This window comes from Typopeltis vanoorti, chromosome 4 (genome assembly GCF_054136105.1).
Source record: "Typopeltis vanoorti isolate ZY-2024b chromosome 4, IOZ_Tvanoo_1.0, whole genome shotgun sequence".
Lineage (NCBI taxonomy): Eukaryota > Metazoa > Arthropoda > Arachnida > Uropygi > Thelyphonidae > Typopeltis > Typopeltis vanoorti.
In genome coordinates this window covers 93065428-93089618 of record NC_143552.1, presented here as the reverse complement: position 1 = coordinate 93089618, position 24191 = coordinate 93065428, and the positions used below count along the sequence as shown (strand labels likewise).

The 24191-nt window shown below is 34.5% G+C and overlaps 1 protein-coding gene across 1 annotated transcript in view; it reads left to right on the top strand.

The window, feature by feature from the left end:
* The window catches only part of Rok (Rho associated coiled-coil containing protein kinase), a 484157-nt gene extending 460616 nt beyond the window's left edge, over positions 1–23541 (top strand). Inside the window, exon 35 of the mRNA XM_090392113.1 lies at positions 18553–23541. Within this exon, the coding sequence (XP_090248239.1) occupies positions 18553–18640 (88 nt within the window). The 3' untranslated portion in view covers positions 18641–23541. The remainder of the gene's footprint in view (positions 1–18552) is intronic.
* Positions 23542–24191: the final 650 nt, after the last annotated feature.

The window sequence follows — 24191 nt, the reverse complement described above, 5'->3', positions numbered from 1 at the left end:
TATTGGATGCTGACAATGTCAAGTTCTTGCCATTGATGCCATCTGTTCACACCTCTAATCTTTCTCAGGACTCTCATATCTGTGGTCTCTAGTCTTTGGTCAAGTGTTTTACTTCTGACCCAGTTCTCAGATCCATACGTTAAAACTGGTTTGAGCACTGTCTTTTATAAGCTAATTTAGTGTTCCGACTAATTTCTCTCATATTCCATATGAATTTATTAATTTGACTTCCTACCATACCAGCTTTGTTGAGTATGTTGTCAATTTCTGTATTTAATTTAGTATCTTCACTAAAAATCATGCCTAAGTAGCTGAAATATTTTACTTGTTCCACAGGTTCTCCGTTCACAATGCAGTTGATAATTTCAATGATGCTACCTATTTTCATTGTCTTTGTCTTTGTCTTTTTATTGCTGACCTTCATACCATATCTATTACAACAGTTATTCAATTTAGTCAGGTAATCTTGCAGACTTGTATCAGATTTATTTAGAAGTATAACATTGTCTGCATAAAGCAAAGAGCTGACATTAACATCTCCAATTTTGAAATCATGTTTAATACCACTTTCCTTCATAATGTGATCCATATAGATAATGAATAACAGAGGGAATAAATACATCCTTGTCTCACACCAGATTTAACATTAAACCATCTTCCTGTACTTCCTTCAATTCTAACTGCTGACTTACAACTCAAATAAAGACTAAGTATTGCTTGATATAATGCCCCATTGACACCATATAACTGTAGCATATTGAATGGTTTCTCTCTTGGCACCTTGTCATAAGCCTTTTCCGGATTGACAAAACTTAAATACAGATCTTTGTTATATTCCCATGCTTTCTCGACTATTTGTCGTAAAGTGAATATCTGATCCTGACAGCTTCTATTTGTCCTGAATCCAGCTTGTTCTTCACCAAGCTTTTCTTTCGCTATTCTTCTCAACCGTTTCTCAAGTATACTTGCATAAATCTTACCAGGAACAATCAGTAGGGAAATACCTATGTAATTCTCACATTCAGTTTTATTTCCCCTTTTATATATGGGTTTTATGAGAGCTCTACTCCGATCATCGGGAATTCGTCCCTCTGTTCAGGCCTTCTGAACTATGCAGTGCAGCCCCTGTAAGACTTTTATACCCATTCAGCATTTCTGGTTGAATATCATCTACTTCTACTGCCTTTCCACATTTCATGTCTTTGATGGCTTTTTCTACTGAATGTATTCCTGACTACAGTGCTATCACTGCTTGTTTCATTTACCAATTTTTCATAGTAATTACTCCATACTTCAAGGATATCTTTTTCTCCCATTTTCATGTCACCTTTATCATCTCTAACTTCTTTTACAGCACTCTTTCCTCCATTTCTAAGCTTCTTCAACAACCTCCAGAATATTTTGCCACCTCCTTGATATTTATTTTCTCTGTGTTCTTACCAAAGTCTGCCCATGGCTTTTGTTTAGACAGTTTTACACAGTGTTTAGCTTTCTTACATTTGTCTCTGTATTCTCTAAGAACAAATGCTGACTTATTTGCCAGGAACTTTTGATATGCTTTCTTCTTTTCCTTCACTGCCTCTTTAACTTCCTGTGTCCACCATGGAGTTCTGATTTTTCTATCTTTGCAGACAACCTCACCACATGCCTCTCTGGCTGAATCAATCAGGGTTTTCTTCAAGGCTTGCCACTGAATCTCCAAGGTTTGGTTCCTGTTCTCAAACTCTTTCATTTTTTCTTCAATAATCTTTGTGTATTTTAGTCTACAGTTCACATCTGAGAGCTGCTCAACTTTTATTTGCTTTAAAACTTTCTTACATGTTATTCTTTTCAAAATGAAATTCAATTTTATCCTGCTCAAGACTAGATAGTGCTCACTTCCAATTTCAAATCCTCTTACACTCTGGTGTCTTGTACCAGGGAGAAAACATCACTATCAACAATAACATAGTCAATTATACTTTCTTATTCCTTGATTCTTCTCTCCATGTGAATTTGTGCATGTTTTTATGTTGGAACATGGTGTTAGTAATAACCAGTCCATGTCAGCAGAAATCCAACAAGTATTTGCCATTATTATTAGCTTTGCTCTTTTCTCCAAATTTTCCCAAACTATTTTTGTATGTCTGACAATCATTTATTCTGCTATTTAGATCCCCAACAAGGACCACCTTTTCTTTTTCATTGTGTCAGTTGCTTTCTCTAAGGCCTCAAAAAATTCTGCTTCTACCTTAGTAGAACCTTCTTTGGGACCATAGGCACATATAAGTCTCCTGTGGAGGTTTCTGTGGTTAAGAAGTTCAATCGAATTATTTCAGGTTTTTTTTTACCACATTTTTATTTAAAAAGACTGTTTTTTAAAACTAAACGAGTACTAGAAATCAAACGCGACGAGTTTCGTTAGTCGTCAGACTAACATCTTCAGGTGTAAAGATAACTAACAGTTTAAGCACAAACTATAAGAATTACGAAAAAAAAAAAACAAGTCCATTTGTTGGTATTATGAACATCAAAAAAGTTCATTGAAAAACCGAATAACAGATCTATACAACCGTTAATACATGTTAACTGGAAATGATGCTATTTGATGTCACATTCTGTGGTTCACTTTCCCTCTGAGTGAGGTCTGAACTGGGTAAATTTTTGATAAACGCTGACCAAACTTGATTTAAAATCAAACTTTGATTTTTGTTGCATTGTGTAGGAATTTCACAGAACTTCTATTGGTCACGATGTACTCTGGGACAGAACAAACTTGTCCTACTTTGATAAAAACTGTTTTACAAGAAAATTCAAAGAGGAAGCAAATATGATCAAAATTCCTACGTAATGCAACAAAAATCAAGGTTTGATTTTAAATCAAGTTTGGTCAGCATTTATCAAAAATTAATTCAGTTCAGACCTTGGTCAGAGTGAACCACTGAACTCGACATCAAATAGCATTGTTTCCAGCTAACATGTATTAACGGTTGTATAGATCTGTTATTCGGTTTTTTAACGAACTTTTTTGATGTTCATAGTATCAACAAATGAACTTGTTTTTTTTTTCATAATTTCTTATAGTTTGTGCTTTAAACTGTTAGTTTTCTTTACCCCTGAAGATCCTAGTCTGACAACTAATGAAACTTGTCGGGTTGGTTTTTTAGTATTTGTTTAGTTTTAAAAAACAGTCTTTTTTAATAAAAATGTGGTCACAAAATCGAAATAATTCGATTGGACAAATAAGTCTCATTGTCTAGTTCCCCATTCTCATATTTGCCCACATCACTGTACTTTAGACTGCCTGCCATTCAAGAAGATTAGCCTCATATTTTGTGTTGAATACTATGCTACAACTTCTTTTCCTTGATTGTCATTGCCTGAATATAACATTTTGTATTTATTGCTCAGAAAGATCTCACCAGTTTTTGTCTTTTTTGTTTCAGTCACTGCTATTATGTCGATCTGTACTTATCCAATTCCTCGGCTAGCTCCATTTTTTTGCCATGCAGGCTTCTTATGTTGATAGTACTGATCTTGAACTCTGGTGATGTTGAGTTCGGGTGTGTTTTCAGATTTGTTCCAGTAGCTGACGTTTCACTGTTTGCCTTGGTTCCCTGGTGAAAACAACTGGGGCCTTGTTTAACCGGACAACACCCCAGCCGGCATGAAATTTCGTCATATGCTATCATTTTGTATTTTGGTTTAAGGCAATAAGAATACAATTTGGTCGACCAAATCCCAAATTGCCAGCCCATCCGTGTTCGTTCATTATCCAGGTAGATATCCAACAGGGTGCACCACGAGAAGGTGAGGATTGGGCATTAGGTTAGAAGCACTGGTCATTTCTCTGCATTCCTTTAAAGCAGGGGTCACCAAAGTTATTTGCCCGTCGACCCCTTCAAGAGTTTCTTGACTTTTGATCGACCCCCTATATTTTACTATTACGTAATTATAATAGGACAAGCAAAAAAAGACGCTTATGTGAGTTTTTAGATTGTTTATTTTATAGTTACAGTGTTTATTGTATGTATAATATAGTATATATTATTATATTACTATTACTATCACTAGTAATATCACTGATATTACTAGTGATATTAATAAACTACTGGTATTAAATCATGTTGGAGGCTTAATGGATTTTTACAACACTCAAAAAGAATTAAAATAGAATTTAATACTTCCTATATTTCGTCCTAGTCACTAGGACATCTACGGGGATTACAAAAACAATTAATGTAACATATACACAAATAACAAACAATACTAAGCCCATCCACGTGGGTGACACTAAAGTCCTATCTAGGTAGAGCGCCCTCTAAGGGCAGTAGTAGGTGGTCTGGAATGTAAGGTGGGAACTCTGGTGATGAGTGTTTCCCAAATCTTCGGAAGCTTAATGCAACCGTATTTATTGAGATTTGGTTGGTTTTTGAGAGCTGCTGCTGCTTCTAAGAAAAGTCTCTCTTTCTTGAATTTGCTGTGGTGGAGCATGGTGGTTTTCTTCCATGATACCCTGTGGGTGGTGTCCAAAACATGGTCAGCCAAGCCTGAATGGCCATAGTTGTGTTTGAAGATGTAAGACTTGTGTTCCTCTAGACGGATGGATGCTGATTTGCCTGTCTGTCCAAAGTACGCCAGCTTACAGGAACAGGGTACTTTGTAAACTACAGGCAGAGAGAGAGAGGAGGGAGCTGATCTTTCGTAGAACGGATAAGGGTAGCAAGTTTGCAGTGGGGCTTATATGCTGTGTGTAGGTTGTACTGTTTTAGTATCTTGGCTATTTTTTCGGATGTGCCACGGATGTAGGGTATGGTGATGGCATTTTTAAATTCTTTGTTGACGAGAAGGACAGGGAATGGGGGAGGAGTTGATTATTTTTTTGATACTGTGATCCCTGTAGCCATTGGAGAGGAAAGTGCTGTTAAGCTCAGTAGTGAGGGCGTTTCTTAGAAGCAGCAGCAGCTCTCAAAAACCAACCAAATCTCAATAAATACAGTTGCATTAAGCTTCCAAAGATTTGGGAAACACTCATCACCAGAGTTCCCACCTTACATTCCAGGCCACCTACTACTGCCCTTAGAGGGCGCTCTACCTAGATAGGACTTTAGTGTCACCCACGTGGTTGGGCTTAGTATTGTTTGTTATTTGTGTATATGTTACATTAATTGATTTTGTAATCCCCGTAGATATGTCCTAGTGACTAGGACAAAATATAGGAAGTATTAAATTCTATTTTAATTCTTTTTGAGTGTTGTAAAAATCCATTAAGTCTCCAACATGTTGTCCTCACAGCACTTACACCTCTACACACATATTCTAATCATCCATGGAGAAGAATTAGCACGCAAATCCAAGCAATACGGTAAGTCAAAACTACGACTATCTAGGCAACTAAATAGGCTGGCCTTTTTAAAACGATGTCGGGATACAAGAGTGATACCAAACTGCGTTAAAATGAAGATCAATTTCCATTCCAAAAAAGCACTTGGTATATATAACCGTGCCAGCCGGGCATTACTCCGCGAGCAAATCGCCTCTACACGTGCTACCCTTGCAGTGACGAATGCTGCCATTGGCTCCTTACATTCAGAGCACTCCACCGTTCTTAACCCTGAACTTTGGTCGATTCTCTCTGGCATCTCGGAAACTTCCGCACGGAGAGAATTCCAAAAAATAAAAAATAACATTTCAAGAAATATAGCAACCTTGTGAAAAGCAAACCACAACCACAAATTCAACTGCTCCAGACAGTAATAAACCTCTCTTCCAAAAGGCTCAACGACGATGCCGTCAGCGCCCTTTGCCTCAGCCGTAATTTTGCCGTCGCTCCGAAGGAAGTGCCGGTGCTTGACGTAATGGTGAACATCGAACGTGGAATCGGTCGCTTACCGTTGGAGATAGCTAACAACATCAGACTTGACGTAGCCAGCATCCTCGCGCATTCTTCGCCGCCAAAAAGTAATTTATCATATGCCCAACGCATGGCTCTTCTGAAACTACGTAAAGAAAAAAGTATCGTCATCACCAGAGCGGATAAGGGTAATGCCACAGTCGTTCTTAATACCAGTGAATACAATCGTAAAATGAACATCATCCTCCGCGATCGCGCTACCTACATCCCGCTAGAACACGACCCCACAAAAATGCAAGTTAAGAAACTAAAAATCTTACTCAAAAAAGTATCTTCCTGGCCCCCTGACGTCACGAAAAAACTTAAACCTTTCCGCTCCCGTCCCCCCCAAATATACGGTTTACCAGAAATCCACAAACCCAATTCCCCACTCAGGCCTATAGTAGATGCCACCAATGCACCTTGCTATAGACTATCTAAACAGCTGGCCAACTCTCTGATCCCCCTCACCGGAAGGTCCCCTTCCTATATAAAAAACTCGACCCACTTTAAAGCCCTCACAGAAAATTTAACCTTGAATAAGACAGACATATTGGTAAGCTTTGATATCTCCTCTTTGTTTACCAATATTCCCTTAATTGACACCTTATCTCTCTTAGAAAACGTTTTCCCCTCTGACATCTTAGATCTCTTTTCCTTTGCCATTAACTCTGGATATTTCTCTTGGAATAACAAAATCTACAAGCAGATAGAGGGAACTGCCATGGGTTCCCCCCCCCCCCCCTTGCCAATTTCTATATGGAAGATTTTGAAAAACGAGCCATAGACTCAGCCCCACTCAAACCTTCTATCTGGCTAAGATATGTAGATGTGTTCTCTATTTGGCCTCATGGCCCAGACACGTTAGACTCCTTCCTCAGTCATCTCAATAGTCTACGTCCAAGAATCCAGTTCACTATGGAATAGGAAAAGAACAATTGTTTACCCTTCCTAGACACCTTAGTCACACGCCTGCCTAATGATACATTTACCTTCGCCGTATACAAAAAACCCACACACACAGGCAGATACATTCACAAACTCTCCCACCACCACCCCTCTCAACAATATGGCATTATTAAAACTCTTACCAAGAGAGCCCACAATCTTTGTTCCAGTGGAACCGCCCTCACTACTGAGCTTAACCACATACACAGCACTTTCCTCTCCAATGGCTACAGTGATCACAGTATCAAAAAAATAATCAACTCCTCCCCCATTCCCCGTCCTTCTCGTCAACAAAGAATTTAAAAATGCCATCACCATACCCTACATCCGTGGCATGGCACATCCAAAAAAATAGCCAAGATACTAAAACAGTACAACCTACACACAGCATATAAGCCCCACTGCAAACTTGCTACTCTTATCCGTTCTACGAAAGATCAGCTCCCTCCTCTCTCTCTGCCTGTAGTTTACAAAGTACCCTGTTCCTGTAAGCTGGCCGTACTTTGGACAGACAGGCAGATCAGCATCCATCCGTCTAGAGGAACACAAGTCTTACATCTTCAAACACAACTATGGCCCCCTGATGCCCCTGGCCATTCAGGCTTGGCTGACCATGTTTTGGACACCACCCACAGGGTATCATGGAAGAAAACCACCATGCTCCACCACAGCAAATTCAAGAAAGAGAGACTTTTCTTAGAAGCAGCAGCAGCAGCTCTCAAAAACCAACCAAATCTCAATAAATACGGTTGCATTAAGCTTCCGAAGATTTGGGAAACACCCATCACCAGAGTTCCCACCTTACATTCCAGGCCACCTACTACTGCCCTTAGAGGGCGCTCTACCTAGATAGGACTTTAGTGTCACCCACGTGGTTGGGCTTAGTATTGTTTGTTATTTGTGTATATGTTACATTAATTGTTTTTGTAATCCCCGTAGATGTCTTAGTGACTAGGACGAAATATAGGAAGTATTAAATTCTATTTTAATTCTTTTTGAGTGTTGTAAAAATCCATTAAGCCTCCAACATGATGTCCTCACAGCACTTAAGCCTCTACACATGTACTGGTATTAATATCACTGTTATTACTACCAGCGCTGCTCACCTCTTCAACATAGAGAAGTTTAGTTCGTGAATGAATAACGATTGAATTATAATATGTTGAATTATAGTATGTTGATGAATTTTAGAACATTAACGCTCACTTGTATGTCGATGCGCAAAAATGAGACTGGGATCAAATACTTGTATCAGTAAATAAGAACCACGCATGTGTTGCAATCTCACTCCCACTGCGCTGGCCGGCAGGAACCACCAACATTTGTTTATTGGTAAATACGTCATTTTGGCCTACTTGATTGGCCTCGGTAACTATTTTCATGACCTTACTCCATCTTACAGGTCCTATTCATGGACCTGTAAGATGGAGGTACTGATCCCACGATTCACTCTTAATTGCATTGTCATTACCTCCATGTCTCTTGTCATGGAGTAATCCAAGTTAACCGAATTAAATATTACCCATACAATGATGTCTGATATTTTTCTGTCAATCGACCCCTTTGGCGACCACTGCTTTAAAGACTATGTGGAGGTCTCCTCTCAGTTATACAGCTTTGACACTTAAGCACCCCAAAATGAATAATATTTAGTCTTTAATCTCATTAAAACAGACATGTTATACAAAAAAAAAAAAAAACTGAATGAACCATTTACCGAGAAGCAGGAATTTGGCTAAAATTTAGGGCAGCTGCTTTACTGTTGTTATTTTAATGTGCGATATGTTCCTACTGTATGGTATTGCTCAGATTTCAGAGTGAATTATGAATTTTTTTTTTTTTAATGAGATGTCACTTATTTTTTCTGATAAGTTATGTAATATAGTAAAAAACTGGCTGAAGTCAGTTGAACATTGCAATTAATAGTTGCAGCATGATTTTCTTTTCTTTTCCTTCATATACAATTTTGGTCAAGTCATGTTGATTCTTAGGGGACCTTTATCAGCATAAGAAAGTCATATTCAAAACTGAATAATATGACCTGCATCATTTGTCTGAACAGGAAGCATTCCCCTCCAATCCACCTCCCTCCTTCTTTTCGCTGTGATTGTTCTGGATTTCCTAGGTGAACTGAAGCAGTAAGACACACACTCATATGCAAATTTGATCAAAGTCTGTTGAACAGTGCAGTTTGGTTAGGTGCTTGTGAAGGAAGTGACCACTGAAATGAAGATCCCTTATATTTTAGCAGTTTCTCACTTTTAACAATGTGAGAAACAGCTACTAGGCTGGTGTGGAAAGTTCTCGGCCTCAACCATTGATGGCAACACTATCGGCAAGATTTTTTTTTTTTTCTAAGTTGGTACATCTGTCATAAGCATCCATGTGAAATTGCAAGGCATTCTATTAAGTGGTTTGTTTTATACAGCTGTCTGAAGCAAAAATGTTGTCTGTATCCCTTAAAATGGATAAAATTGAGTATCGTGCGGTTATAAAATTCTTTGTAAAAGAAGGTTTAACTATCGCCAAAAGAAATTTATTCAAAGTTCATAAAAGTTTATGGGCACTTTTCTCCTTTGTTTTTGACAATTAAGAAATGGGCTGCCGAGTTTAAACGTGACCATACCAGCCTTGAAGATGATCCACGTGAAGGACATCCAGAAAGTGTAACATCACTAGAAATCATTAATCAAGTGCACGATATGGTATTGGATGACCGGCGAGTCAAAGTGTGTGAAATTGCTGAGACTATAGGCATTTCAAAAGAACGTGTAGGATATATTTTGCATGAAGAATTGCAAATGAAAAAAGCTTTGCGCAAGATGGTTGCCACGCTTGCTCACAGTAGATCAAAAACGCACTCGCATGAAAATCTCTAAACAGTGCTTGGAGCGTTTTAACAAGAATAAAACTGATTTTGTGCGTCGATTTATTACTATGGATGAGACTTGGATTCACCATTACACACCAGAATCCTAAAAGCAGTCAAAACAGTGGACAGAAGTTGGTTGTTCAGCCCCAAAGAAGACAAAGTCGGTTCCATCAGCAGGGAAGGTCACGGCATCTGTGTTTTGGGATGCTAAAGGCATTTTGTTTATTAATTATCTTGAAAAGGGTAAAACAATAACCAGGGAATATTATTCTGATCTTTTAACCAGACTAGATGAAAAAAAATTTGTGAGAAAAGACCTGGTTTGCTGAAGAAAAAAATCATCTTTCATCAGGACAGTGCACCTGCCCACAAAGGTGTTTTAGCAATGGGAAAATTAAGGGATCTGCACTATGAATTGTTGGGACATCCAGCCTATTCCCCAGATTTGACTCCCTCTGACTTTTATCTCTTCTCAAAACTAAAACTCTTCCTCGCTGGTCAGCGTTTTTCTTCGTATCAAGAGGTGATTGCAGCTGTAGAGGGCTATTTTGCAGATCATACTGAGAACCACTACATTGGGACAGGATAATTGTGCTGGAGCATCACTGGAATAAATGTGTTAGTCGTGATGGAGATTGTGTAGAAAAATAAAAATAATTTTGAAATAAATTTTTTTTTTTTTTTTCTCATTGTTAGGCCGAGAACTTTTCAGACCACCCTCGTATATTCCATTGAAATTGGTTGCAGGAAATGGTAGGGAAGAATTAAGAATTACTTTTGACTTTTGTTATTTTCAAAGTACTTCTTGGCTTTTATTTCATTATTATTAATCTTTATTAGTATGAAAAGAAATTGGCCATGCAAGCTAAAGGTAATCCAAAAAATTTTATCATATGCTGCAAGCAAAAATAAAGAATGAATATGAAAGAATAACTATTGAATGCAGATGGTAGAGTGTCAGAAGCTAATGAGGGCTCATTTTGCTAAGATATATCAACCAGGTGTATGTAACATGGTGCACAGTGCCACTGCTACATTGAATTATGAGTTAAAGGTACTTGAAAATGAGGGTGAAGAGCTGTTCCACAACCAGATAAAAGTTTGTCTACAGGAACAGAGGAAATATCGACCCATTTGCTTAAAAGAATGTTTTGTCGAATTTGCTAGGCCTTTCACATGTTTGTATAACTTGAGTCTCAACTTAGGAATGATAGCACAAGAATAGAAGGAATGTATGATAGTTCCATTGTACAAGGGGTGGTGCAAAAACTGATGTGTCTAACTACCAACCTATCAGTATCTCTGGTTTGTAGTGAAGATTTTAGAGATTTTGGTAAGAACTTGCATACAGAAATGGGTAGACAAACAAGCTATATGCTGCAAGGAATAGCATGGGTATACTCAAGGACGGTCATGTTTAAGCAATTTGCTCATATTTTATAACAATGTTATGGGTGAGTTGGATAAAGGGAATGGGTACACTATGATAATGTTGGATTTTGCTAAGGCAGATACCACACAAGAGGCTGTTGCATAAACTGGAGAATATGGGATTGTAATATAAACTCTTGACTTAGATCAGGAGATGGTTGACAGACAGATAGACAGATATCAAAAAGTGGTATCCAATGGGTGTGAATCCATCAGATTTAAGGTGATCAGTGGTGTATCTCAGGGTTCAGTCCTTGGGCCATTGTTGTTCAATCTATACATTAATGACCCTGCCTGATCTAACATCAGATGTGCAATTGTTTGCCAATGATGCAAAGATAGGCAGGGCAATCAGGGATGCTACTGATATTTAGCACTTACAAAACGATTTGAATAGGCTGGAAATTTGAGCAAACAAAAATGGCTGTCAGTTTAACATTAGTAAGTGTAAAGTTATGCACTTTGACATGATTAGATTTCCAGTGGCATACTATATTTGTAGAGTTATGCTACAAGACACTGAGAAAGCAAGGGATCTTGTCATATTGGTGGATAGGAATTTGAAGTTCAAAGGTCGCATAGAAAAAGTTGCAAATAGAAATCTATAATTGTGGTGTTGAAGCAAACCTTGAAATGTAAGGATAAGGAAGTCATTTTGCTTCTTTATAAGGCTCTCATAAGACCACACCTTGTGTGCAGATTTGCTCCTAGATTCCAAGGGAAAGAAGCTGTGGAAAGGGTGCAAAGAAGAGTTATAAAGATTATATCCACATTATGGGATTTAGATTATGTGGATTACAGACTCTGGTTAACAGAAGAAAGAAGGATAATGTGATAGAGGTCTGTAATATTTTGAATGGGATAGCGTCTGATGAAAATTTTCTTTACATGGAAGGTGAGGAGAGAGAACACTTGGGGGGGGGGGGGGGCAGCATCCATGGAAGTTAAGTTTGTTAACTGCCAAGAAAGGAGTAAAAGTTAAGTTTTTTTTCTCTCACAGAGCAGTGAGTGAATGGAATAGTTTGCCTTTAGGAGTAGTGAGTGTATCTAATGAATGAATCACAGGGAAGATATGACAGCTGGTTTGGGTGATTTATAGCCTCCCTCGGTAAGCCCTTGACTCCCTGGAGGCCTCAGATAATAATAATAATAATATTTAATAATAAATATAATATTTCCACTTTGTCCTGTTAAATTACTCCTGTCATGTGGCATGATTGTGAAGCACTGCTCTTTAATCAAAAACCAGAGTCAAATTTTGACTGAAATAATTTAAGAACTCCAATAAATTACAGTACTAATGATTTATAGTAGTGACTCTTGATAATAATGACCATTTGTAGTGTAATGTTAATGAAGTATTCCAAAGTGATGGTGAACAATGGAGATATATAGGTATCTCTCTCTCTCTATATATATATAGAGAGAGAGAGACAGAGAGATAAATTCATTATCAGCTTGTCCAGAATACACACAGACAAAAAAAAATGTGTAATGTAATATGCTTTCATATGTAAAATCATGCTGCTCTGATCCTTTGTACAAAACTATCCATTGTACAAAATGATGAGATATCATATTTCATATTAGTTGCTATTATATGTATCTTAGAAATTTTACAAATTAGTTTCTTCATTACCTTGTCATGGAGTATATATTTCTGTTATAATGTTTAATATTTCCTCTTGCTGTGAATTATGTTTATTTTGTCTCTGACAGTTTGTACTTTGTATCAATCCATCATTTATTCTTTTCTTGCATATCTAATAATAATAATAATCAGTTTAACATTGATGAAATTGATAGATTTTTCTTTGGTTTTATTTTTTTAGTGAATAGTGTATGCTACATGCAATTTTGCTAACAAAGTTGGACATCACCTTAATAATATAAAATTAAATTTCTTAGGTTATGGGTCATTTCACAATATTTCCTGTATATATTACCTATGAAAGCTGTCATACCTGTTCTTGAATTCATTCACACTACCTACACTCACCACCTTCAATGGCAATCTATTGCAATCATGCACCACTCTGAGAAAAAAAAATTGGCTCTCAGCAGCCCCCTTCTTGATGGCATTCATTTCAACTTCCAAGGATGCCCTCTAATCCTATTCCATCCTCCATAAAATTAACTGATATCCTGTATGACACTGTCAGAAGTTTGTAAATCAACTTATATCATCCATCTTTCTCCTGTATGTTAGTGGCTGCAGGCCATATATTCTCACTCTGTCTTCATAATTTATATATCACGATCCTGATATCCATTTTTAACACTCCCCTTCACACTCTCCACTATATCAGAATTACCATGGAAACCAGGAAATCCAAACGGCACACAGTATTCCGAGCGAAGTCATCAAGGCCTTATAAAGAAGCAAAATGACCTCCTTATCTTTACATGTCAAGGTTCATTTCAACATTGTGATTATCCTGTGAGCTGTATTTGCAGTCTTGCTTATGGCCCTTGAACTTCAACTTCCTATCTATAAAGCTCCAAGATTCCTAGCCTGATCAGTTTCTTTTAGCGTAAAACCACCAATATAATATGACATTGGATATCTAATCACACTGAAAATGCATGCCTTTATTTCACTAACATTGCAATGACAGGCCATTTCACTCATCCACAATTCCAGCCTATTCAAATCATTCTGCAAGTACTGCATATCAGTGTATTTCCAATTGCTCTGCATATCAGCAAATAGGTGTATGTCTCCTATTTGCTAATGATGCAAAGATATGCAGATTAATTGGAAATACACTGATATTCACCTCAAACCCTTCCTGAAATCATTAATTTAAAGATTGAATAACAATGGACCAAGGACTGATCTTTGTAGTACATTATTGGTTACCTTAAATCTTGCAGACTCATATTCCCCATATACTACTTTTTTGATATCTGTCAGCCAGCCATCCTCTTATCCATGCTAATATTTTATAATCCAATCCCATATTCACCATTTTATGCAACTGTCTTCCACGTATTCTGTTAAAAACCTTAGCAAAGTCTAAAAGTATCATGGTGTATCCATTCCCCTTGTCCAACTCAGTGGTAACGTTATAGAAAATCAACAAGTTGCTCGAGCATGAGCCTTCCCATAGTAAATCCATTCTTTCATTGCAGAGTATAGTTTCTCTGTTAACCCATTTCTGAATGTGAGCCCTAACCAACTTTTGCAGCATCTTTGCCACCACTCCAGAAATTTTGGATATGTCAGTCTTCACCACCCTTGTGCAGTGGGATTACCATACATTCTTTACACTCCTGCAGAATCTTCCTGTTCTGAGACTAAAATTATATAGTCTGGTCAAAGAAATAGCCAATTCATCTGAACACTTTAAGCATCTGTGCTGATATCCCACCAGTCCCTATTGCTGAATTCTTATTCAGTTTATGCAGCATCTCTTATACCTCCTCCTCATACACACCTGTTTCTTTATCCTATGAAGCGATTGCAATTGAACATATTGTTGCATACATTACGTTGATAGCTTTTAGCAAAATGGGCACTCATTGGTTGAACAATCTTCTATGCATTCAGTAGTTATTCTTTCCTATTTATTCTTTTTTTTACTTACAGCATAATGCAAAATTCTTTTGGGTTTTCTTTAGTATGCAGCGCTAATTTATTTTCATATTCAGACTTAACTTTCTGTACAACACTTGTAACTCTTTTGGCTTGCTCCTTATGATTTTCATAACTTTTATTTATTTTTTTATGTGAATCCTTATCACAAGAAACTGCAAGCCTATAGTTCATTAGTGCTATGGTGGGCTTAGGATTAGATAATTTGGAAATCTAGCTCTAGAAACCAAATAGAGCTTTTAGCAAGCCACTTGAGACCGCCAATAACCAAGGTCTGAAAGCAATGAAATTTATCTCTCATCTGGAAACAATTGTAAGCATCCATGCTCATAGTGAAACAGTGAAATTCAAACCCATTGCATATTGATCGGAAAACAAACTCTGTCCATTCAGCTAGTCAGCTGATATGAATGTAGGAGCAGTTGTTCTCCAATTCAACTCTGTCAGAAATATAATAATGGTATATTGTATTCCTCCTGTTGCAGCTTGTTCTCAAGATGACTTTGATGTCATATCGCTTATTATATCTGTTACTTTTAATGGGGGATTTAAACAGACACGACACTGTGGTGTGATGTCTGAACAAACAACAGAAAAAGTTGAGTGCATGCTTGATTGCAGGAAGATACCTTCTTCCATATATGTCTACTTGAAAATTCACTGCCATCGACTTAACTATCTGTCCACTGTTTTTAATGTGAACCTGATGACAATCTATTTGGGAACAATCACTTTCCTGTGATATCAACTTTTTCTGCATGGGCAACTGTGTAGTACATCATAGATATCATGGTATCGACGCCCCAGCTGGCATGAAATTCTGTCATGTTGTACCATCATTTGAAATTTTGGTTTAAGCCAATAAGAATACAATTTGGTCGGCTAAACCCTAAATTGTCAGCCCATCCTTATCCATTCAGTATCCAGGTAGATACCTAACAGGGTGCACCACAAGAAGGTGAGGATTGGACATTAGGTCAGAATCCCTGGTCATTTCGCCACATTCCTTTGAAGGTTATGTGGAGGTCTCCTCTCAGTTATATAGCTTTGACCCTTAAGCACCCCGTAATCTTTACCGTCTCATATAAATTATATACTTATTAGTTTAACTTATTGTAAATATGCCTTTAAAAACCTGACTTATGTACATTTTATGAATTTTAATACTTTTTTGTTTTATATTCATCTTTTTTATATTTATTTTTCTACATTGATTTTTATTTGTCATATAAGGTACCTGAGGCAAATGAGGCTCAGTCTAATAAAGTTTAAAAAAAATCACATTTACCGTAAGTTGCGCCGGTTTGGTTTCATACACACACACACACACACACACACACACACACACACACACACACACACACACACACACACACACACACACACACACACACACACACACACACACACAGAGGACACAATAAACAATGGCAAATCAGTGGCACCATATTGTCTAGCGACTGTATTGTGTCAGTTTGACCTAGACCTTTGTGGGAGGTGATTGTGTCTTCCCTTTTAATAATATTACGCTGCAATAATTTGTATGTTTTAATTAAAAATATTGTTCTTTTCACATTGTTTTTATATTTAAATTGTTTTTTCAACATTCAGTTTTATGAAAAAAAATGTTTTAACTGATTTGAATTCATATTTTATGTGAAAATAGATGTGATCTAATCTAGTTCATTGGTTAATAAGGCCGAGTAAATTTGTTGATGGACTTTATTAAACTGCTATAATTTATGATTTTATTTTTTGATGATTGCTCATAATAGTTATTTTATTGCTAAAGGCCTCTGAAAATCTCAGAAGTTAAGAAGAAATGGGGTCTTTGGACTGATGAAAGACTAGAAGCAGCTGTGAAAGCTGTGCAAAGAGGACAACTATCACAACATGCAGCATCAGAATGCTGTGGAGTACCTAGAAGAACATTGAGGAACCATTTAAAGACAGAGAAGATGACAAAAAGATTAGGAAGAAATACTGTGCTAACAAAAGAACAAGCGAAGAACTTGGTAGAAAGAATAGTAAAGTTTGCTTCAATTGGCATCCCTTTAACTCCAAAAGCTATACGCAGGCAAACTTTTATATTTTGCGAACAAAATGAAATTAGGAATAACTTCAATAAAGAAAGTGGCCTCGCAGGAAAAGATTGGTTGAAGTTATTTTTAAAGAGAAACCCAACAATTTCTAAACGTAAAGCTCAATTTTTGAATCCTGCTCAAGCTGTAAGAACATGTCCTAATCCTTTATCTTGTGATTCAGATAACTCTGATGATGAGATTCCATTGGCAAATCTAAAAACAAAGAACTCTTTGAAGTCATCATTTCAGGAGTTAATGCCAACGCCAAATTTTCATGGCAACACCACGAAGAAAAGCGTTAAATTATAAGGGCCAGAGAGTGACCAAAGATCTTTTCAAAGAAAAGGATAGTAAGGAAGAGAAGGCTGCCACTAAAAAACAGGAAGAACCAAAAAAAATACAGGAACAAACAGAGTGTCAGAAGAGGGGTGGTATTGCCATGGATGCAGAGAAGAAAAGGTTGCTGATATGAGGCAGTGCACATGGTGTCTTAAATGGTACCATGAAGAGTGTGTTGGTCTCACCAAAGAAAAATGTGGCATATTTGTATGCCTTTATGAGTGTGCTTAAGCTAATAATTATAAAAAAAAATAAAATAAATCAGCTAATGCCTTTTTTTTCTCATACAGGAAATACAGGAGTGGGAAAGGCCGTTTTTTAGCCCTATCTAACTTTTGGAGACTGAGTGGGCAGTTCAATCTCCACTGGTAGCCAATCAGAGATAGTTGGCTCAAGGCTATCACTAATTAATCGGCATGCAGTGAAGAAGGCGGATAGTAAGTGCTGCCGTCTGGTGATCCCTAACCCTAACACAATATTTTTAATGTCTGAAAATTTTTAATGGCCGATTTTCTTGAGTTTATGGGACGAAAAATCCGAGTTTCTGGGAGGAAAAACCCGCTAGCCCATGCCATAGATCGACTAATTCTGGAACCGGTCGAGAAAAGGCTTAGAAAAAGTTTCTCTAGTCGGTGACTACATTCAAACACCTTTCGTCATGCGGTCAAGCGATGTAGAGTGCAAATGCCACTTCTACTGAGCAACACAGGCCCTGCTAATAATTATGATTAAAATTAATAATAATTAAAAATAATTGTTATATTTTTTTTTAAATATTTAATTTTGTTCAAGGGCCTTATTAAACTCTATGGTTTAATAAGGCCCACACAAGGTGTTTTTTAAAGACTTGGTTAAAATATAAATTACTGCAAGAATTGTTCTTATTTGTGTTATTATTAATTAGTGATAATACAAACTTTAATATGAACACTGTTGTTTCAATTAATCTAAACAATTGTCTAACTTATTCAAATTTTAAATAAGGTGGGCCTAATTTGCCCTCATGTACCTTATATATTTTGAAACAATAATTGGTCCTACCTTTGTTTTTGTAAGTGCACTAAGGTGTAATTTGTTGTCATGATTAAATACAGCAAACATATAATAAATGTAGAAATAATTGACTGATTATAACCTTCCTTTATAGCAACAGGATTGAATATTAAGAAATTCCAGTATCTGTGGGATTCTGTTAAATGAAATGCTGTTTAGTTATGAGATCGTGTTTCTATTCATAAATAATAACTTTGCTTTATTGTTTCTTGATGTTAACATTATTTATTTGTGCATTTACATGGATACTCTATAGTTATTACTGAGATAAGTTGACTGAATAATTGTAGAATATTTAACATTTATTTGCATATAAATTTGAATTTCACGAGCTTATTTTAGGTTTATATTACAGGGCTTCCATGCGGTCAACTCATAAGTTCCAACCCCAAAAAGCTGCCACTTTACCCTCAGGTGCTCTCTCTAGTGCCAGCAGAAAATAGACAGTGCCAATCAACTAGATTGGGAGTCCTATTGTATATTATTTTGTGTGAATGGCATTTCTTCCTTGCACCAAGAAGTCCATCTTTTTCCCCATGTCATTAGATTTTAAACTTGAAATATATTTGTCTTAGAATTCCATTGACTATGTGGCTTCCATGTACAGGATTACAAAGCAAAATGCCAAATCAGTAGAAAATTTCTTTTACTGCCATATATTAGAACTTAATAATGAATTTAAAACAATGAGAGGTTAATCATGCCTACTTTTATTAAATTAATAACTTAGCTAAATTATGTTTTTTTTAACTGTCATAATATAAATTGCATTATTACTGATACAATTAATGAGTGGATTGATTGAAATTGTGTGAATTCATGATATAAAATGAAGAACAGGTTGAAATTTTTGCATGTTCCATCAAATGCAATCAATTCTAGACTTCTGTATGCCATCTACTATTTCTCTCTCATGTTTTGCTTCACTTATGATCTTCTAGGATATGTTTTATTTTTTCTTTTAATCTTGTTAGACAATAATTTAAACTTCTTTTCTGGAATGCTAGATTTTGTTTATCTTGACATTCTTGAAAGCTTTTTTTTTTGTCATCAGAGATCAAATATTTTTATAATTTAGTGTTTGGCTTGCTTTTATGTTTCACAGCACACAACCAAACTAATATATATATAGATGTGTACACACACAATACACATAAACATGCTAAGGTTTGTATTCGGGACCATATGTGTGATGTGAATAAAGTAGAACATTTTTGTATTTATATTAAAATTCAAGGTAGTCAGAAATATTCAAGAAATTCAAAAAGAGAATAACTATGTATACATATCTGAAAAATACTAAACTATGTATATCTTTACTGATGAAAGCTATTTAGCAATACCATGGATTTTTATTAATGTTATTTAAAAAGTATGCTATAAATTAAAGCAATAAGTTGTTTGAAAGGCAAATAATTTCTTCATTATTAATGAGATTTAAAACATCTTTGAAGTTCAGTATAACTATGATAAGTTGTTATTGAATGTGGTTCCATTTATGTAAAGGAACTGATTAAGAGTCATGGGTATATATATGAAGATTGAGACTTTTTAAATTCTCTTTTTCAGACCATTGGCTATTAATTAAGAGATTGGCATAATCATAAATTTAATTATTTCAGATTTAGAGAGCTATCTTTGTAGATTTATATAGTAATTTTTAAAATTCTAATGGTAATAATTAACTTTGGGATTAATTGAATAGCAAAGTTATTCAAAACTATATGGAAAGGGGGGGGGGGCACAATTTTAATTAAAAACGCAAAAAAAAAGCTGAATATTATGTTCATTATCTTTCATAACATTAATTTTGTTTTGTCTTATATTGATAAATTTAATGTCCATAATTTAGGTAAGGATAACATGACAGATTGCAATTAATTTAATTATACATCTTCTGAACCAAAAGAAGAGCATGCAAATGTAGGATGGTAGGATTTTTAGTCATTATAAAAAACCATTTTGAAGATGAATTGGAGATAGAAAAGCAAAATTTATCATATATTAATTAAAGGAATGCTCTTAATATCTTAAAAGGTTTAAGAGCATTCCTTTAAAAATTCATTATTATATATCCTGCTCTTGTCACTTAAAATAGATAGACTAGTTGTTTAACTTTAATAATGTTTCTGATAGCATTTAAGAACTATTTAGAATTTTTGAGACACAAAAGGAGAAGAATAACTTTATTCCCTGTATCCTCTACTAGATACATCAAATTGCTGTTCATAGATTTATGAGGATGTATATTATGTTAAGGAAGACAGTCTTTAATGATTTTTTTAACTCAAGATTTTCACGTTGCCTTATTATATTTTAATTTGTGTGATATAAAGGCATTTCAAAGAACTATCTTCATAATGTTAAGGGATTAAAGAAAAGTAATAAAAAGATTTTTTAAATTGAATTTCTTTCTTAGTTTAATAAAGTGATAGACTAACAATTGAAGTAAAACTTAATTAATGACAGATCATTGCAGGCCTTGTTAAATGTTTTAGTAAGGCTGTTAAATTTCATTTTGTAACAATATTGTATGTAATTTTCTATTCATTTATCTAAAAATCTAAACAATTCAGTAGAATCTTAAAATGCTGTAGATGTTTATATGTACACATAACAAATTGCACTGAAGCAGTTATGAAACAGTTGGAAATCAAAAGGCAAATGTTCTTTGATAAGTGAAGTTTCTGATATTAAACTTCTTGCTTTGTACATAATTTACTACATCATCCCTATATATGTAGAATTTGTTGTAATATTAATAGTGAAACTTGCAACTTCTGTGAGATGAAATGATAAATAATGAACATTCAAATACAAGAACAGGATATACTGTGATTATTGATCTGAGTTTTTTAGAGTACTTAATGTCATCTTATTTTGCTTCTATTAATTTTCAATTCTTTGCATGGTTGAACAGTGTTCAGTGTTGTCTGCACAAATTACAGTGCCAGGTATATTTATATCAATACTGATATTTAAATGTGGAACTTGATATGATAGAAGAAAGTAATACAAAGAGTGGAGATAAGTGATTAAGTAGAAATCAAAGAATTACAAAAAATGATTGAGTTTGTTTCAAATTATTCTATAGTACTTAATATGACCATATTGAATTGCCCTCTATGTCCCTACACATCCCTTCATTAACAACTTATCAAAGTTATACATATTAAAATTATAAAATGCTAATTATTGAATTCCATTTATAAATATGTTGATTCCAAATAAAAAAAAAATGTTGAAATATATAAAAAGTATCGTATTTTATGGTTTCAAAACCAGAAACTTTGATATTGTAGTATAATATATTTTTATATGTTTTTTCTTCCCATGTTCTACATTGATCTTTTTTCTGATGGCTTTTACTATGGATATTTGTTTTTTCAGAGGATTTCTGATATCTAATTCTGTATATTGGATTACTTTTCATTTATATGATATTACCTTGTGCTATGTTAGAAGCACTGTTTATTGTCATAATGTGGAACATCTGAGAATATAAGACCATGTTCAAGCTATATAATATTCCGTCCAGCCTGTTATTACCTTTAGAGGAGAAATGAAGAATTGCCGAATGTCCAGTGTTGTTCACCCTTCCATAAGTAATGGCATTAACTTACAATTTTGAATGTTGATAAATATATTCAGATATTCTAGAGCAAGATAATTGTTAAATATCTGTTAACTAAAAGTTTATGATAATGTTAAACTCTCATGACGGGGAAAATTATTAGTTTGTATAAATCTTTTTTTTTTTTTTTTAATGTAGAATCTCTATACAGATTTTGTTCACAGAATTTTCACTTTCAAATTTGAACAAAGTGAAAAGAATTTTCCCTCATTGTTTCCTGTATTTGTTACAAATGTGGTTACTGTGATTATCGAGATGTCTATTGATATTAGTGAATTTGTACTTAATGTTGATTGTATTGCTGCAGCTGAAGCTCAAAAGTTGTGCCTCTATCCAGTATTTGCTGACAAGCTCATTTTGATGTGTCATTTTGTGCTGCATTGTATATATATAAATATATAAATATATGGCATTTTCTTTTTGTATATTCAATCATTTTTTAAGAAAATCATTTATAATCTGTTCCACTTTGTAATATAAAGAAAGAGCAGCCTCTTATTATGAAATTCCTGGAAGAGATCCATATTTATTGCTTCCTCATTTTGTGTATGCTTTTTTTGTCCTCTATTCAATAAGAGTAAATAAATTTTTCTTTATTTATTATGAATAAGAGTTGCCATATTGAGCAGCCATTCAGTTATTTAGCCATATTAACCATTAAACTTTCTTTCTTCTCCAAGTTTTTACAAACTCATTCTTATGCATATAGATACGTGAATGCATAATTTAAGTCTGCAAAAATATATATATATTTAAAATTTATTTGCTAAATAATAGTTGTACTTTTTTTTTTGATGATTAAATTTACACATGTTCATATACTTCAGAAATAAATAATTCTTATTTCAGTTAAATTATTGTATAGATAAAAATAATAAGAGTTTGTGGGGTAAGTTCTAAATGTTTTGAGATTTTTACCCAGATTTATGAATTGGAGTTTTTAATTTTTTTTTTTAAACCACTTATTTTCTTATTAAACAGAATTGTACACTGGTCAGACCATTTTTCTTCAAATGTATAAGTAACTTATGATGACTATAAATTGCTACTTTGTTCTTTTATTTTACATGATATACAAAAAGAACTTTTTTAAAAATTTGTTTGTCATTAATTCCTGTGGACAAACTAGATGCAGAAAGCGCAAGGTTTAAGTGTCTAGTTCCTTTTATTTGGTTTTAGATATGCTTAATTGTTTCTTCTTTGTTGGGATGAGGGAGGATGTCATTAAGTTTGCAAGTATATTTTCATCAGGTTTGAGTTCTGTGCATTTTGGACATCTCTTGCATATGTTTATATTATGTGAGAGAACTTCATAAGTAATAGTTAACTGCTTATGTATCATTAGGATATATTTGTATAAAAAAAATACTTCATCTCCCTAGCTCCTTTTCTTCAATAAAAGAGATGTTATCACAATCATTGAAAGATGAACTGGCAGATTCTGCTGTGGTTATTTTATTAAGACTCATGTTATTTTACTCTTTTATTCCATATAATTGTTGTATGTTGCAACTTTTATCACCTTACAAGCTATGCAGATGTTAAAACTTTCTGTTATAACAAATTTTGAACAGAAGATCATTAAAGTTGTTTTAAATTAAAAAAAAAACATGTTGACCATGCTTGTAGATATTGTTTTTATTGTTTGTCATGTTATTGGAATAATATTTGTATACTCAGTGCAAGCAAATAAAGAGATTTATCTGGAGACATCAAGGCAATCTTGCTTTCTAGAATTGTCTTAATTTTAATCTTAATCACTTAAATGACCAATATGGCCATCCTTGTTGAGTTTGTCTTTTGGAATGTTCTTATTCTTAAATTTGTATTCTTGAATTTATTAATGCCCTTTTGATTTTTTTAAAAATATCTTTTGGTTCATCTCAAAATGAAATGTAGTTGGAAAATAGTTATCAACAAAAATTTGCTTATCTTGAAAATATAAAATTTTCTTTAAAAAATTGGATGCCAGTTTTTTAGCATCAACTGAAACCATATTCACAGTATTCTCATTTAAATTTTAGCCACAGAAAATTTTTCTGCATATAATTCAGTAAATAAAAAAATAAAGCATGTTTAAATTACTAATGATCATTTTCTGGTGATTGATTATATCCTGTAAAAAAGATATTGATAACATTCCCTTAGATTTCTTGAATATTTTATAAGTCATATCTGTTCAATATCATAAGGGATATATATATATATATATATATGAAACTGGAATCATGCTCAATGACTTTATACGGTGTTCTGACATTTCCATTCCTAAAATAATGCCGACAAGCATTATTTTGACAAGCAAAATTGGATGCTAGTTTTTTTTAGCATCAACACATTCATAGTATTCCCATTTAAAT